General features: G+C 38.9%; 1 protein-coding gene across 9 annotated transcripts in view; it reads left to right on the top strand.

Moving 5' to 3' along the window:
- The window catches only part of PIGU (phosphatidylinositol glycan anchor biosynthesis class U), a 111,192-nt gene that overhangs the window by 14,405 nt on the left and 83,188 nt on the right, over nucleotides 1-13,599 (top strand). For 7 of the 9 annotated variants that reach the window (XR_016387909.1, XM_089896746.1, XM_089896745.1 and 4 more), the window contains exons 3-4: nucleotides 6,536-6,595; nucleotides 8,047-8,109. The exons of 1 other annotated variant lie outside the window; for it this stretch is intronic. Coding sequence is in view for 7 of the 8 variants with exons in the window: in XM_089896746.1 (XP_089752872.1) it covers nucleotides 6,536-6,595; nucleotides 8,047-8,109 (123 nt within the window). In the remaining variant the exon portion in view is untranslated. Of the gene's footprint in view, nucleotides 1-755; nucleotides 822-6,535; nucleotides 6,596-8,046; nucleotides 8,110-13,599 lie in introns of those variants that run through there. One more of the 9 variants, XM_089896747.1, reaches the window with a different exon arrangement.

The raw sequence follows: 13,599 nt of genomic DNA, 5'->3' as shown, positions 1-13,599 counted from the left end.
TAAGAGAAAAGTAGAGAATATAGATGTAGATAGAGGAAGTTGGTCAACTGGGTAGTGGGAAAATAAGGTGGTTCTCATTTAATTGCTTCTCTTTTCTCAGTGATATAAGAAATGAGATTGTCGGCTACAAGTGAGAACTGGAGAGAGAAGTTGGAGGTTGAGGAGAGGGGATAATGTGAAATAATCCTTTCAGAAAGAATATGTCAAATGAATAAATGGAAGAGCTATATCTAGCCACTTAACCATCATTTAAAATGTTTTTTCTCTGGGAAAATGTTTTCTTGGATACAGTGAGGGAGCCTAAAATACATTCTTACTCCTCATCACGTGTGTGCGTGCATGCATACGTGTGTAAAGGGGGATAAAGGCTGGAGGTAGGAATTTCTAGCTACTAGAAGCATGTTAACTCTCCATACCTGTCTAAGGTAACCCTGTTAGGACTGTTAACCTGTAAAACTCTGAATTAAGGGGCAAGAACAGTTGCTTCCCTGAGCGTAGTGAGGATGACTTCAAACTCAGAGTCCCTTGCTCCTCATTCCTGAATATGGGTTAATTTGCTTGTAAGCTGAGCATTCATAAATCAAGAGCTACCTATATTTTAATATAGTTTTTCTAAGTAATAAAACACTATAAAGAAATAAAATTATATCAAGCCAAATGAAAAGCATACTTTTGGAGAGAAAGTTCATTGCTGCTTTGTATTGTTTCTTTCTTAATCTTTAGCAGATTTTATTATCTATTTCTTAAGGAAAGGTAAGAATATGTGAAAGTGGAGAAGAAAAATCTGCACAGGAGAGAAAAAAGTGATTTAGCAACCACAGGTTAGATTTTATGACTGCCTTCAACAGACGTTTCTGTTTTCTGTGTTTAGTCAAGTACTGATAGTAAAATTGTGAGTTATCCATATATACCCTACCCTGACTGGGAGTAGTCACCTAAATGGAGATGTAGCATAAAGACAAATTATATTCAGTGCATGCTTCTCTATAATAGTATGATATGCAATTAAACTAACTACTGTGTACATGTTAGTTCATTACGGAAGTGAGCCCAATTGCTGATAGACTTTTTGAGAATGGTTTGTTCTGTTATTTCTGAGACCTATTTAGTGCCATTCTAAACTATCTGAAGCATCAAGACACTTTGAAAGCAGGCTATTGGTAATATAAATATCAGGTTGCTACCTCTTACAAACAAAGATAAATGCAAGAAAGAATCCATTAGTAGATAGTTGTAAAAGTTTAATTCTTTTAGAACTTTGAAAGGCAAAGCTGATTTCCCTATTTTCAAAAAGAGGTAAAAAGTTGATCTCAGGTAGCTAACATATTGAGTTTTACTGTATGCTAGGCCCTATGCTAAGTATTTGGTGAATATTACCACTTAATTCTCCCAAGAACCCTGTGAAATAGGTCACTCTACTTATTTTATAGCTGAGGAAACTAAGGCTCAGAGGGGAAGACAACTTGCCCAGAGGTACATAAGTGGAACCTGGTTTTAAACCTGAGTCTGACCCCAAAGTCTTGTTCTTTCTACCACACTAGCATGATCTCATGAAAAAACCTGTCAATAACCTTTACGGTATCATAAGACACATTTTTACATGTGGTTGGGAGTTGGGAAGAGGTGCTTCTGAGTCACCAGCATGGGCTCACTAAAACCAAGTCATGTACTTTCCTTCTGGTGTGGTGGATTGGTGAACTGGCTTGTAATAGCAGACCAACCATCCTGCCTAGAACAACTAGAAAAGCAGGAGGAATACAAAAAACATCTGTTTGATGGCATTAGAAAGTAGCAAGATAACCAGGACTTGAAGGGCTGAGATCCCAGAGTGGAAATTGCAAAAAGTGAGATCGACAGTCTGAGCTGCTTTCTCCTTGATGTATTTACCAATTTGTAAGTGGCACAGGCTGAGGGGGCAGAGAAAGAGAACAGAAATTGGATGGTAAGAGGCTACAGATCTAAGCAGAGCTCTTGGCAGTCTAATGGTGCTGGGGAAATACAAATTCAAGTGCACTTCTAACCAAGGTGGTAGGGCTCTGGCAAAGGACTTGGCTTCTAGTTGGGTCCTCTAAAGGACTACACTCAGAGAATGAGGGTAGACCATGTATAGACTAGTCTTACAAAGACTGAAGCCAGCTTCTAATTAGCTTAACCCCTAATTAGATTAAGGTGATACAATTCTAATTATCAATACTTGCCAGGAGCTTAAAGAAACCCTTACTGGAAGAAAATCCAGAACCTCTACAATTTCTTTTGCACAGTGTCTGTCATTCAATTAAAAGTTACCAAGCATAATAAAAGATAGAAAAAAATAGGCACTAAAAACAAACTCACAAGTGATCCAGATATTGGAGTTGTCAAACTTGGACTTTAAAATGACTGTGACCTGTGATTGATATGTTCAAAAAATAAGTGACAAGATAGTGAATTACACCAGGGAACTGGAATATGTAAAAATGATCAAAGGGGAATTCTAGAACTAGAAAACATAATAACAAATTAAGAATGCAAAAGGCAATGTTAACAGCAGATTACACAAAGCTGAAGAGAAGATAAGTGATCTGGAAGATAGAAAATAACCATACTGAAGCTTGGAGAGAAAAGGATAGAAAACAGAGGAAAAAAAAAGCAATCTATGAGATACAGTAAAAAGTAAAAAGGTTTAACATACATACAAATAGAGTTTCAGAATGGGAGAAGGGACGGAATGAGGAAGAAACAATATTTGAAGAGATTAGTGGCTGAAATTTTTTTAAACTTATGAAATATTTCAATTCAGAAAACTCTGTAAACCCAAGCAGGATAAATTCAAAGAAAACACACATCATAATAAAACTGCTCAAAACCAAAATAGGTTAAAAGCAGCCAAAGAGGGACAATTATCTTTAAAGAGAAACAAGATGGAAACTAACCCTTCAACAAAAATGAAGGAATCCAGGGCTTCCCTGGTGGCGCAGTGGTTGAGAGTCCAGCTGCCGATGCAGGGGACGCGGGTTCGTGCCCTGGTCTGGGAAGATCCCACATGTCGTGGAGTGCCTGGGCCCGTGAGCCATGGCTGCTGAGCCTGCGTGTCCAGAGCCTGTGCTCCACAACGGGAGAGGCCACAACAGTGAGAGGCCAGTGTACAGCAAACAAACAAACAAACAAACAAACAAACAAAAAAAGAAGGAATCCAGAAGACAATAAAAAGGTATCTTTATAGTACTGAAAGAAAATATCTACTGACATAGAATTCTATACTAAGTAAAATATCTCTAGAAATAAAAGCAAATTAAACAGGTTTCCAAGCAGATAAAAATTGATAGCATTTATTGCCAGCAAACTCACATTTAAAAAAATACAAAAAGGCAGAAGGATTATGATCCTTGACAGTTTCATGGAATGTAGGAAAGAATAAATAACAATGGAAAAGGTAAATATATGGGTAAATCTAAATAAGTATTGACTGATAAAACAATAATAATAATGTATTTTGGGTTTAAAATATATGTAGAATTAAAGCTATAACAACGATAACAGGAAAGGCTGAGAGAAGCTATATGGAGTTTAAAGTGTTCAGAGGTCCCTTTATTGTTTAGGAAGTGGTAAAAGTAATCATTTATATTATACTTTAATTAAACTCAAAGGCATATGTCATAATCTATAAGTTAACCACTCAAAGAATAGTAGCTAAATGTATAACCAACAAGCTAATAGAGGGGAAAATGGAATAATAAAAAATAGTGAAGCAAGCAAGAAAGGAGAGAAAACAGCGTAGAGAAAATGGGACAGATGGAAAATGAAATAGTAAGACAGTAAACTTAAACACACATATATCAGTAATTATATTACATGTAAATAGACTAAAATCCAGCTAAAAGATAATGATTATCAGATTGGGTTAAAAAATAATTATATACTGCTTTTAAGAAACACATTTTAAATATATTAGGACACACGAAAAAGTAGAAAGTAAGAATATAGGAGAAGACATATCATGCAAACATTACCCCAAAACAGCTGATGTAGCTATACTAATATTAGATAAAGAACACTTTAAGGCAAGAAACATTGCTAGAGGTAAAGAGGATTATTTTATAATGATAAAAAGATCAACACCCAGAAGATACAGTAATTCTACACATAAATTCATCTTACTACATAGCTTCAAAATATATAAAGCAAAAGTGACATGACTAAAAGGAGAAATAGACGAATCCACAGTCAGAGAGGGAGATTTTTAACTATCTATCTCAGTCACTGATAAACAGACCAAAAATATCAACAAGGACATAGCAGAGTTGAATAAATCCTTAACAAACAACCTAGATGTCATACATAGAATATTACACCCTTAAATGTTAGTATGCACATTCTTTTCAAGTGTTTGTGGAGTGCTTATCAAAATTGACCATATTGTGGACCACAAAGCAAGTCACAACACATTTTTTTTTTGGCGGTGCCGCATGACATGCGGGACCTTAGTTCCCCAACCAAGGATTGAACCCATGCCCCTTGCAGTGGAAGCTCAGAGTCTTAACCACTGGACTGCCAGGGAAGTCCCCACAGCACATTTTAAATGATTGAAATAATACAGAGTATTTTCTGTGACCACAATAATAAATACATTACAAAAATATAAAAAGAAAATAAAAATAATTTGAAATTACACTATAGTCTCAATTAAAGAAGAAATCTCAGGGGAAATTAGAGTATTTTGAACTGAATGATGTTGATAAAACAACATATCAAAATTTGTATGATGCAGCTAAAGCCATACTCAGGAAAATGTATTGCTTTGAATGAATATACAGTTGGCCCTTGAACAACACAGGTTTGAACTGCACAGGTAGGTCCACTTATACGCAGATTTTTTCCAATAAGGACGTACTGCAGTACTGTACAATCTGAGGTTGGTTGAATTTGAGGATGCAGAACCATGGATATGGAGGACCAACTGTAAAGTTGTATTCAGATTTTTTTTTTTGCGGTACGCGGGCCTCTCACTGTTGTGGCCTCTCCCGTTGCGGAGCACAGGCTCCGGACGCGCAGGCTCAGCGGCCATGGCTCACGGGCCCAGCCGCTCCGCGGCATGTGGGATCTTCCTGGACCGGGGCACGAACCCGTGTCCCCTGCATCGGCAGGCGGACTCTCAACCACTGCACCACCAGGGAAGCCCTGTACTCAGATTTTTTAACTGTGTGGGGGTTAGCACTCCCACATTGTTCGAGGGTCAACTGTTTTAGGAAAGAAGACTAGGACTTCCCTGGTGGCACATTGGTTAAGAATCCGCCTGCCTATGCAGGGGACACGGGTTCGATCCCTGGCCTGGGAAGATCCCACATGCTGCGGAGCAACTAAACCCGTGCACCACAACTACTGAGCCTGCACTCTAGAGCCCACGAGCCATAACTACTGAGCCTGTGCTCTAGAGCCCGCAAGCCGCAATTACTGAGCCCGCGTGCTGCAACTACTGAAGCCCACACAACCTAGAGCCCGTGCTCTGCAACAAGAAAAACCACCGCTCAACGAAGAGTAGCCCCTGCTCGCCACAACTGGAGAAAGCCTGCACACAGCAACGAAGACCTAACACAGCCAAAATAAATAAATAAACAAAGAAATTTTTAAAAAAATTCTAAAAATCAGTGATCTAGGTATCATCAGAAAAAGTAATTATCCCCAGAAGAGTTTGAAGAATTGTGTATTGTAAAGTTTAGAAATTAAAGAAGTATAATAATCATTAAAGCCCAAAGTTGGTACTTTGAAAGACTAATAAAATTAAGAAATCTCTGGCAAAATTTGTCAAGATTAAAAAAAAAGAAGATGCACATTACCAATATTGGGAAAGAAAAAGGGAACATCACTATAGTTCCTGTAGACACTAACAAATAAAATATTATGAACAATTTTATGCCAAAAAAATTGTAAATTTTTGTGAAATGAACATATTCCTAGAAAACCAAGAAAAAAAAATAAGAAAAGAAAAGAAAAAAATGGCAAATGGCTAAGAAAAATATAGCAAATCCGGATAGTGTTTTATCTGTGAAAGAAATTGAATCTGTAATTTAAAATCTTCTCTCAAAGAAAACTGAGGTTGAGATGGCTTCATGGTGAGTTAATTTTCCCAACTGTTTGAGGAAGAAGTAACACTAATATAAAACGTCTCAGAGAACAGAAGAAGGGAAAACATTTTGCATTTTATTTTATGAGTTCAGCAATCCTGGTCCATTATGGAGTTTCCCGTGCCTATTATATATGTCTTAAAACTAAAATTCACCTCATACCTTTACTGTGTAAACAGCTCTTCACCAGGTATTTAACACATACTAGATTTTGTTTATTCTCTTTACTCAATTCAGCAGATAGTCCCAGTGGCACAAAATGATTCAAGTGATGCTAAATAATTCTCCCTCATATGTACGCTGGCACACTGGCATAGAACAGTATTCTAGGAAAGAAAGAGATTTTTGTTGACAGAATAGCCTCCTCCCCACCCTGTACTCTGGAAGCTGATAACATTAACTTTTAACTTAATGTATTTGTTTTTCTCCTGCAGACTCCATTAATAATATACCTCTTTCATTTCCTGATTGACTATGCTGAATTGGTATTTATGGTAAGTAACCTTCCACATAAAATCAATATGTATGTATTTTTAATTTTAGAGTCTTTTTTTTTTTTGCGGTACGCGGGCCTCTCACTGTTGTGGCCTCTCCCGTTGCGGAGCGCAGGCTCAGCGGCCGTGGCTCACGGGCCCAGCCGCTCTGCGGGATGAGGGATCTTCCCGGACCAGGGCACGAACCCGTGTCCCCTGCATCGGCAGGCGGACTCTCTACCACTGCGCCACCAGGGAAGCCCAATTTTAGAGTCTTTTAAAATAAATTTATTTATTTTATTTTTGGCTTTGTTGGGTCTTCATTGCTGCACGTGGGCTTTTCTCTGGTTGCAGCGAGAGGGGGCTACTCTTCGTTGCGGTGTGCAGGCTTCTCACTGCGGTGGCTTCTCTTGTTGCGGAGCATGGGCTCTAGGTTGCATGGGCTTCAGTAGTTGCAGCATGCGGGCTCAGTAATTGCGGCTTCCACATAAGGGAAGAGAAGAGCTGTAGAGTGCAGGCTCAGTAGTTGTGGCGCACGGGCGTAGTTGCTTCGCAGCATGTGGGATCTTCCTGGACCAGGGATCGAACCCGTGTCCCCTGCATTGGCAGGCGGATTCTTAACCAATGCGCCACCAGGGAAGCCCTAATTTTAGAGTCTTTTATCTTCTTGTTTTTAAGGGGAAAAAAATCTATATTAGGAGCTGAGGAGTTTCTCAGAACATAAAAGCAAAAAGCTATCTTAAATGTGAATTCATGGAACTGTGATAGTTTTATGGATGTGTGAGGAGTAGTCTCTGGCATCTGACCAGTTTCAGTTCCTTATAGTTTTAAAATTTGATTTCTGGACTATGTATTCTTGAATTTCTAGCTTCAGGGTTCTATGATTGGCTTTAATTGTGGTGCCAGTATAGAGGGCATCCGGAATTTCCTAAGCATTCTGCCAAGACATTCTGTGCAGAGGACATAGGCCAGATGAGACTTTAAGGGCAAGAACCTTCAAAATTGAGAAAACAGGGCTATGTTTTGAGTGTAGAAATTTGAAACACTTGTCTAATCTAGAGTTGAAAATCTGGGTCAAGTAGGAGGTCCACTGAGGTCTTCATTAATAATTATAATGGCTGTGGCTTGTTGAGGGCTTACTGTGCGCTAAGTACTTGACCTGCATCAGGCCTGCAAAGCAGTGGGTATTATTCTCATTTTATAGAAAACTTAAATAACTTGCGATTACAGAGCAGATGTGGGACACCAAACTGATGTAAGCCTCAGTGGGTCCTAGTCCTCAGAGTTTTCTGGTCAGACCTCCCTGAAGAGGCTTTATCTTTGTAGTCAAAGTGAGGGTTGAGGTTCTACCTGAATGTAAGAATTCAGTACTGAGTAGTCCATCACCATCCCAAAACTCCGTACTCTGGCAGCATTCCATTACTCCTGTACTAATTAGGTTCATTTCCTTTTATTTCTCTTTCTCTTGACAGATAACTGATGCGCTCACTGCCATTGCCCTGTATTTTGCAATCCAGGACTTCAATAAAGTTGTGGTGAGTAGTCAGTGGGTGGGACAAAACCAGTGAAATTCGGTAGCCTGATGATCTCTGTTATCACAAAAAATCAAAGGTCGTGTACTTAAAAGATCAGCTGTCTTAAAATCCTAAGAAGTGGGAGTGAAGCTTCTGGCTTGTTCAGCCATCCCTGGAATGACCAAACCCAAACCAATAAGACAGCTTTACTAATATATATAGAAAGGTCAGCTTAATCTTCGTGGCTTAATATCCACTCACCGATCCAGGTTCAGACCTTTTGGAGTAAATGGAGTTGAACTACTGTTATATTAATGAAGACCCTTAAAAATCTTCCATTCTGGGCTTCCCTGGTGGCGCAGTCGTTGAGAGTCAGCCTGCCCATGCAGGTGACGCGGGTTCGTGCCCCGGTCCGGGAAGATCCCGCATCCCGCGGAGCCACTGGGCCCGTGAGCCATGGCCGCTGAGCCTGCGCGTCCGGAGCCTGTGGTCCGCAACGGGAGGGGCCACAACAGTGAGAGGCCCTGAGAGGCCCGCGTACCGCAAAAAAAAAAAAAAAAAAAAAAAAATCTTCCATTCTTTTCACCAGTTTTTCTTTCCAAAAGAAAATGAATAGAGCTTTCAACTCACTGTCTTATGCCCATCCAAGGTAAAACTGGATTCCCAATGTAGTTTCTATTTCCCTGCAGAGAGCAATCTTAATTGGAAAATTTGGCATGTAATAAATACCTATTGAAAACCATATGTAATAGCCAAGGAGAATTGTGTAGTGGGACCATTCTCATTTTCCTGGATTCTGAGAGAGTTAACAGATTAACCATGTGTACTATCTATGTAGTTATTTTAAAAATTGTCTGCAGTCCTCATTGACTGGCTGGGAGCCACTGAGAGGATTTAGACTGGGGTGAGTGAAGGCTGCATTCCATTGATGTTGTCTGTTTGTGGTTCATTTTCACTTGTGTTACCAAGTAATAGAACCAGAATTAGCAGTCTGCCCTTCTGTGCTCTGGTCATCAGTAACATAAAGTGGGTGAATTCTAGAATTTTAGACCTCAAAGAGATTTTTAAAATATCTGGACTGAGGGTTCTTAATTTGGGGTCCATTTATAGGCTTAACGGGTCTATAAAGCCCTTGAAATGGTATGAAAAATTGTGTGTGTATGTGCTTATATCATTTTTTCCATAGTTGCTATCAGTGCTCAAGGAGTCCTTGATTAACCCCCTTAAGGGATTAAGAACTGCATATTAGAGACTTAACATCACTAAGACCAGGGAGTATACATCTTAAGCTAATGGAGCATTTGTGACAACATGGGTGAACATTGAGGACATTTTGCTAAGTAAAATAAGTCAGACAGAGAAAGACAAATACCGTATGATCTCACTTATATGTGGAATCTAAAAAAGTCAAACTCATAGGAATAGAGAGTAGCTTGATGGTTGCCAGGGGCTGGGGGGTGGGGGAAATGGGGAGATGTTGGTCAAAGGTACTAACTTCCAGTTGTAAGATGATTAAGTTCCAGGGATCTACTGTGCAGCATAGTAACTCTAGTTAACAATATCGTATTGTATACTTGAAAGTTGCTAAGAGAGTAGACCTTAAATACTCTCACCACACACACACAAACACACACACACATAGTTATGTGAGGTGATAGGTGTGTTAACTAACCTTATTGTAATAATCATTTTGCAATATATGTGTATAATATGTCCAATCATCATGTGTACCTTAAACATACAATGTTATATGTCAATTATATGTCAAGAAAGCTGGAAAAGAAAAGAAAGGAAAATTATAGGGCTGATGTAAAATGCTTTAACAGGATTCCCTAGAAGGCCAGAGATGAAATAACTGGGCATGAGATTTATAAGCAGAGGAATTCAGAAATAAAATAGTAGTGGTTATTTTTTTCTCCCAAGGTAGTTCGTGTATGTAAACTCCAGTCTTTGTTCTTTGAAGTTACCTGCTCAAATATTTAGGGGCGGGACTTCCCTGGTGGCGCAGTGGTTAAGAATCCACCTGCCAATGCAGGGTCCACGGGTTTGATCCCTGTTCCGAGAAGATCCCACATGCCACGTAGCAACTAAGCCCGTGCGCCACAATTACTGAGCCTGCGCTCTAGAGCCCGCGAGCCACAACTACTGTGCCTTGAACCTGTGCTCCACAGCAGGAGGAGCCACTGCAATGAGAAGCCTGCGCACCGCAACAAAGAGTAGCTCCCGCTCGCCGCAACTAGAGAAAGCCCTGCGTGCAGCAACAAAGACCCAAGGCAGCCAAAAATTAATTAATTAATTAATTTTAAAAAACCCTCTTTATCTCATCTATGAGAATTCTGCGATTGGGATTGACATGTATACACTGATGTGTATAAAATTGATGACTAATAAGAACCTGCTGTATAAAAAAAAAAAAAAAGTGCTTTGTACCAGAATGATTACTGTGTGTTGTAGGGGGAGGGGGCTACTTGATAATTTTATGTCGTTTTCCATAATTCCTTGGAATTTTCTTTCTAAAATAGATAAATTTCCTTTAGGAATTCCAGAAAGCCTTTAGAGAAATATTCTTAAAATTGTTTGCTTTACAAATGTATGTTATTATTTTATTGAGAAATAAGATTAAAATCATCTTTCTGATTTTAAGATAGAAAAAATAATGTAGAGAATTTGCCATTCGCAGACCTTCATTAAAAGAATGATCAAAAAATGTGTCTAAGAAGGAAATAGATGGAAGGAAGGACAAGCATTTACTGAGTAAAAGAACAATAATGAAGACTTATCTGGGGACTGTTACAACAAGATGGACTGATTCACATGTTTCAGTGATTAGAATGGACATCTTTGGAGGCCACTAGTCTGCCTATCATAGTGTGCTTGGTACTTTTACTTTCAGCATCCTAGTGGGCATGTCACTGGTGGTATCTCCTTGTGGTTTTAATTTGCTCTTCCCTAGTGACTAATGATGTTGAGCATATTTTCATTTGTTTATTTGCCATTTATATGTTTTCTTTTGTAAAGAGCCTGATCAACTTGTTTCCCATTTTTATTGGCTTATTATCTTTTTATTAGTGAGTTTTAAGTTTTCTTTATATATTCTGGATTTAAGTCCAGAACAAATAAAAGTTTTATAAAAAAAAATCTATTAAAAAAAATTTAGGGGGTGAAGGGTCATGATGTTTACAACTTACTTTCAAATGGTTCTGGAAGAAAAATGGTTCCCGTGTGTGCTTTTGTCTGTGTGTGTGTGTGTGTAGAGATAAAGAAAATGTGGCAAAATGTTAACAGTTGGTGGATCTATGTGTTTTATTGAATTATTCTTTCAACTTTTCTGTAGTTTGAAAGTTTTAAATATAAAACACTGGAGAAAAAAATAGCATGTATATATGGGATATATGTGAATATCTAAGGGAGGTTTGGTGGCTTTCATCTAAGAACACAATCAGATCTTTTCAAAGAAAATATAAAACTGAAATGTGTTGGGTTTTTTTTTCTGAAATGTGTTTTAATGAAAGCTGATTAGAGATGCTACCATCATATGCATTCTTTTTTTTTTTTTTTTTACTGATCAGCTGTCATATACTCCAATTAAAACAATTTTTAAGGGGAGGAGAAGCTTATGGGGAAATAATGAAACTAGGTTTCAGTGAGTTTCTTAACAAAGTCAGCTTCAGTGTCAATAGAAGAGATACTTTTAATTTAGTGCGTCAGTAATTTTAATTCATTTCTTAGTTATTTCTGACTTTATATGGAAACATATAGAGATCTCTTTTTTTTTCTTTGTGTGATTTAAAGAGGGAGAGAGAAAACTGAATGAGCTATTGTCAATACCCTGGTTTTGAGCACACCAAGGCAGGGTATGCTATCTGTTATCACCAAGATAAAACTTTATCACCAAATAAAAATTTGGAATAGTTTTGCTTCTCCATCCTCAGAATTCAGCCTACTAGAACATTACATTTCTTGGTTAGAATAAGAGTTTCATTTACCCTGTGTCAAAAATTAACTCATTCTAAATGGCAGACTTTGATGATACTAACATACTACTGTTGACTTGGATAGAATATTAGCACATCTTCCCCCAAATCTTTCCCAGTTTGTCAGAATGGGCCCATATCATATAGTCTGGAAGTATTTTAGTCTTGCTAGAATTTGAGATTTTTTATCCCTGGTAATGAAGCTGTGTCTGCACCCAAATGCATCCTGGTAAACTATGGTGCAGAGATGGAAGACTCCAGCCCCACCCCAGTCTCCAACTTGAGCATGTGGAATATGAATGCTGATTGATTGTGACCAGTTGATTCTCATGACAGTTTACATCTGCCTCACTTGACAGAAGCAATGTTAGTCTAGTCTGTCCTTTGCTGAGACTGCGCTTATTTGGAACTCAGAATTCATGTTAGAAAGCTGCAGGTGGTTTGATAGGGAGTGATAAAAACCTGTATCCCCTACTATGCTTAGAGGGTTGTGAATTTGGAGGATAGGTTCCTGAATTTGGAATGTGCTGAGGCTAACGGTTGGAGATACAGTGGGGGTGGAATATTCACCCCCCCCATAGGTTTTGGGGATGCAAAGGGGTGTAGACACAGCTTCAGTGATTAGAAGAATCTCTTTATTTGGAGTAGGGGAATTATGTCCTTGCAAAAATCAACCTTTCAAGGGACAGGGAAATGGCTGCGTGGGGTAGTGGGTAAAAGGGAAGGAAAACTCCACCCTGGAGATTTTTTTTAATTCAAAAATTTCTGCTAAAATATAACATACATATGGAAAAGCTGATTAATGATTACAAAGGTAACACATTCAGGTAATTACTTTTTAGGTCACTTTTAACCTCTCCTGCTTTAAATCTCATTGTTGTTGAGGCTTCTGAATATACCTAGAAATATACCTATCTTTGGATTTTAAATTGTAGTCTTTAACCTTATTTATTTATTTATTTTTGGCTGTGTTGGGTCTTCATTGCTGTGGATGGGCTTTCTCTAGTTGCGGCGAGCGGGGGCTACTCTTCATTGCGATGTGCGGGCTTTTCATTGTGGTGGATCCCCTTGTTGCGGAGCATGGGCTCTAGGCTCGCGGGCTTCAGTAGTTGTGCCGTGCAGGCTTCAGTAGTTGTGGCTCGCGGGCTCTAGAGTGCAGGCTCAGTAGTTGTGGCGCACGGGCTTAATTGCTCTGTGGGCATGTGGAATCTTCCCAGACCAGGGCTCGAACCCGTGTCCCCAGCACTGGCAGGCGGATTCTTAACCACTGCACCACCAGGGACACCCCTCATTTATTTTTATACTTCTAATATTTTCTTGGTGTGTGTGTGTTTAATTTTCCTTAGATTTTTAGCCACTTTCCTGTCTCTAACTGGATGATGGGGATGTTTTAAAGGGATTTTGTCTGTGCTTAGGGGATCTGAGTCAATATTGAGTTCTAAGGCCAGGCATAATGGTACCTGTGCTGGTGAGATTGGGGGAGACAAAAAGAAAGGTAGCATTGAATCTGGGGACTGCTGACCTGACTGCCCTTCTC

The sequence above is a fragment of the Delphinapterus leucas genome, chromosome 15, assembly GCF_059928025.1.
Source record: "Delphinapterus leucas isolate spDelLeu-1000000601 "Yukka" chromosome 15, BTC_Dleu_Yukka2, whole genome shotgun sequence".
Classification (NCBI taxonomy): domain Eukaryota; kingdom Metazoa; phylum Chordata; class Mammalia; order Artiodactyla; family Monodontidae; genus Delphinapterus; species Delphinapterus leucas.
The sequence above is the reverse complement of the archived record's forward strand: the minus strand, read 5'-3'. Positions and strand labels throughout refer to the sequence as shown.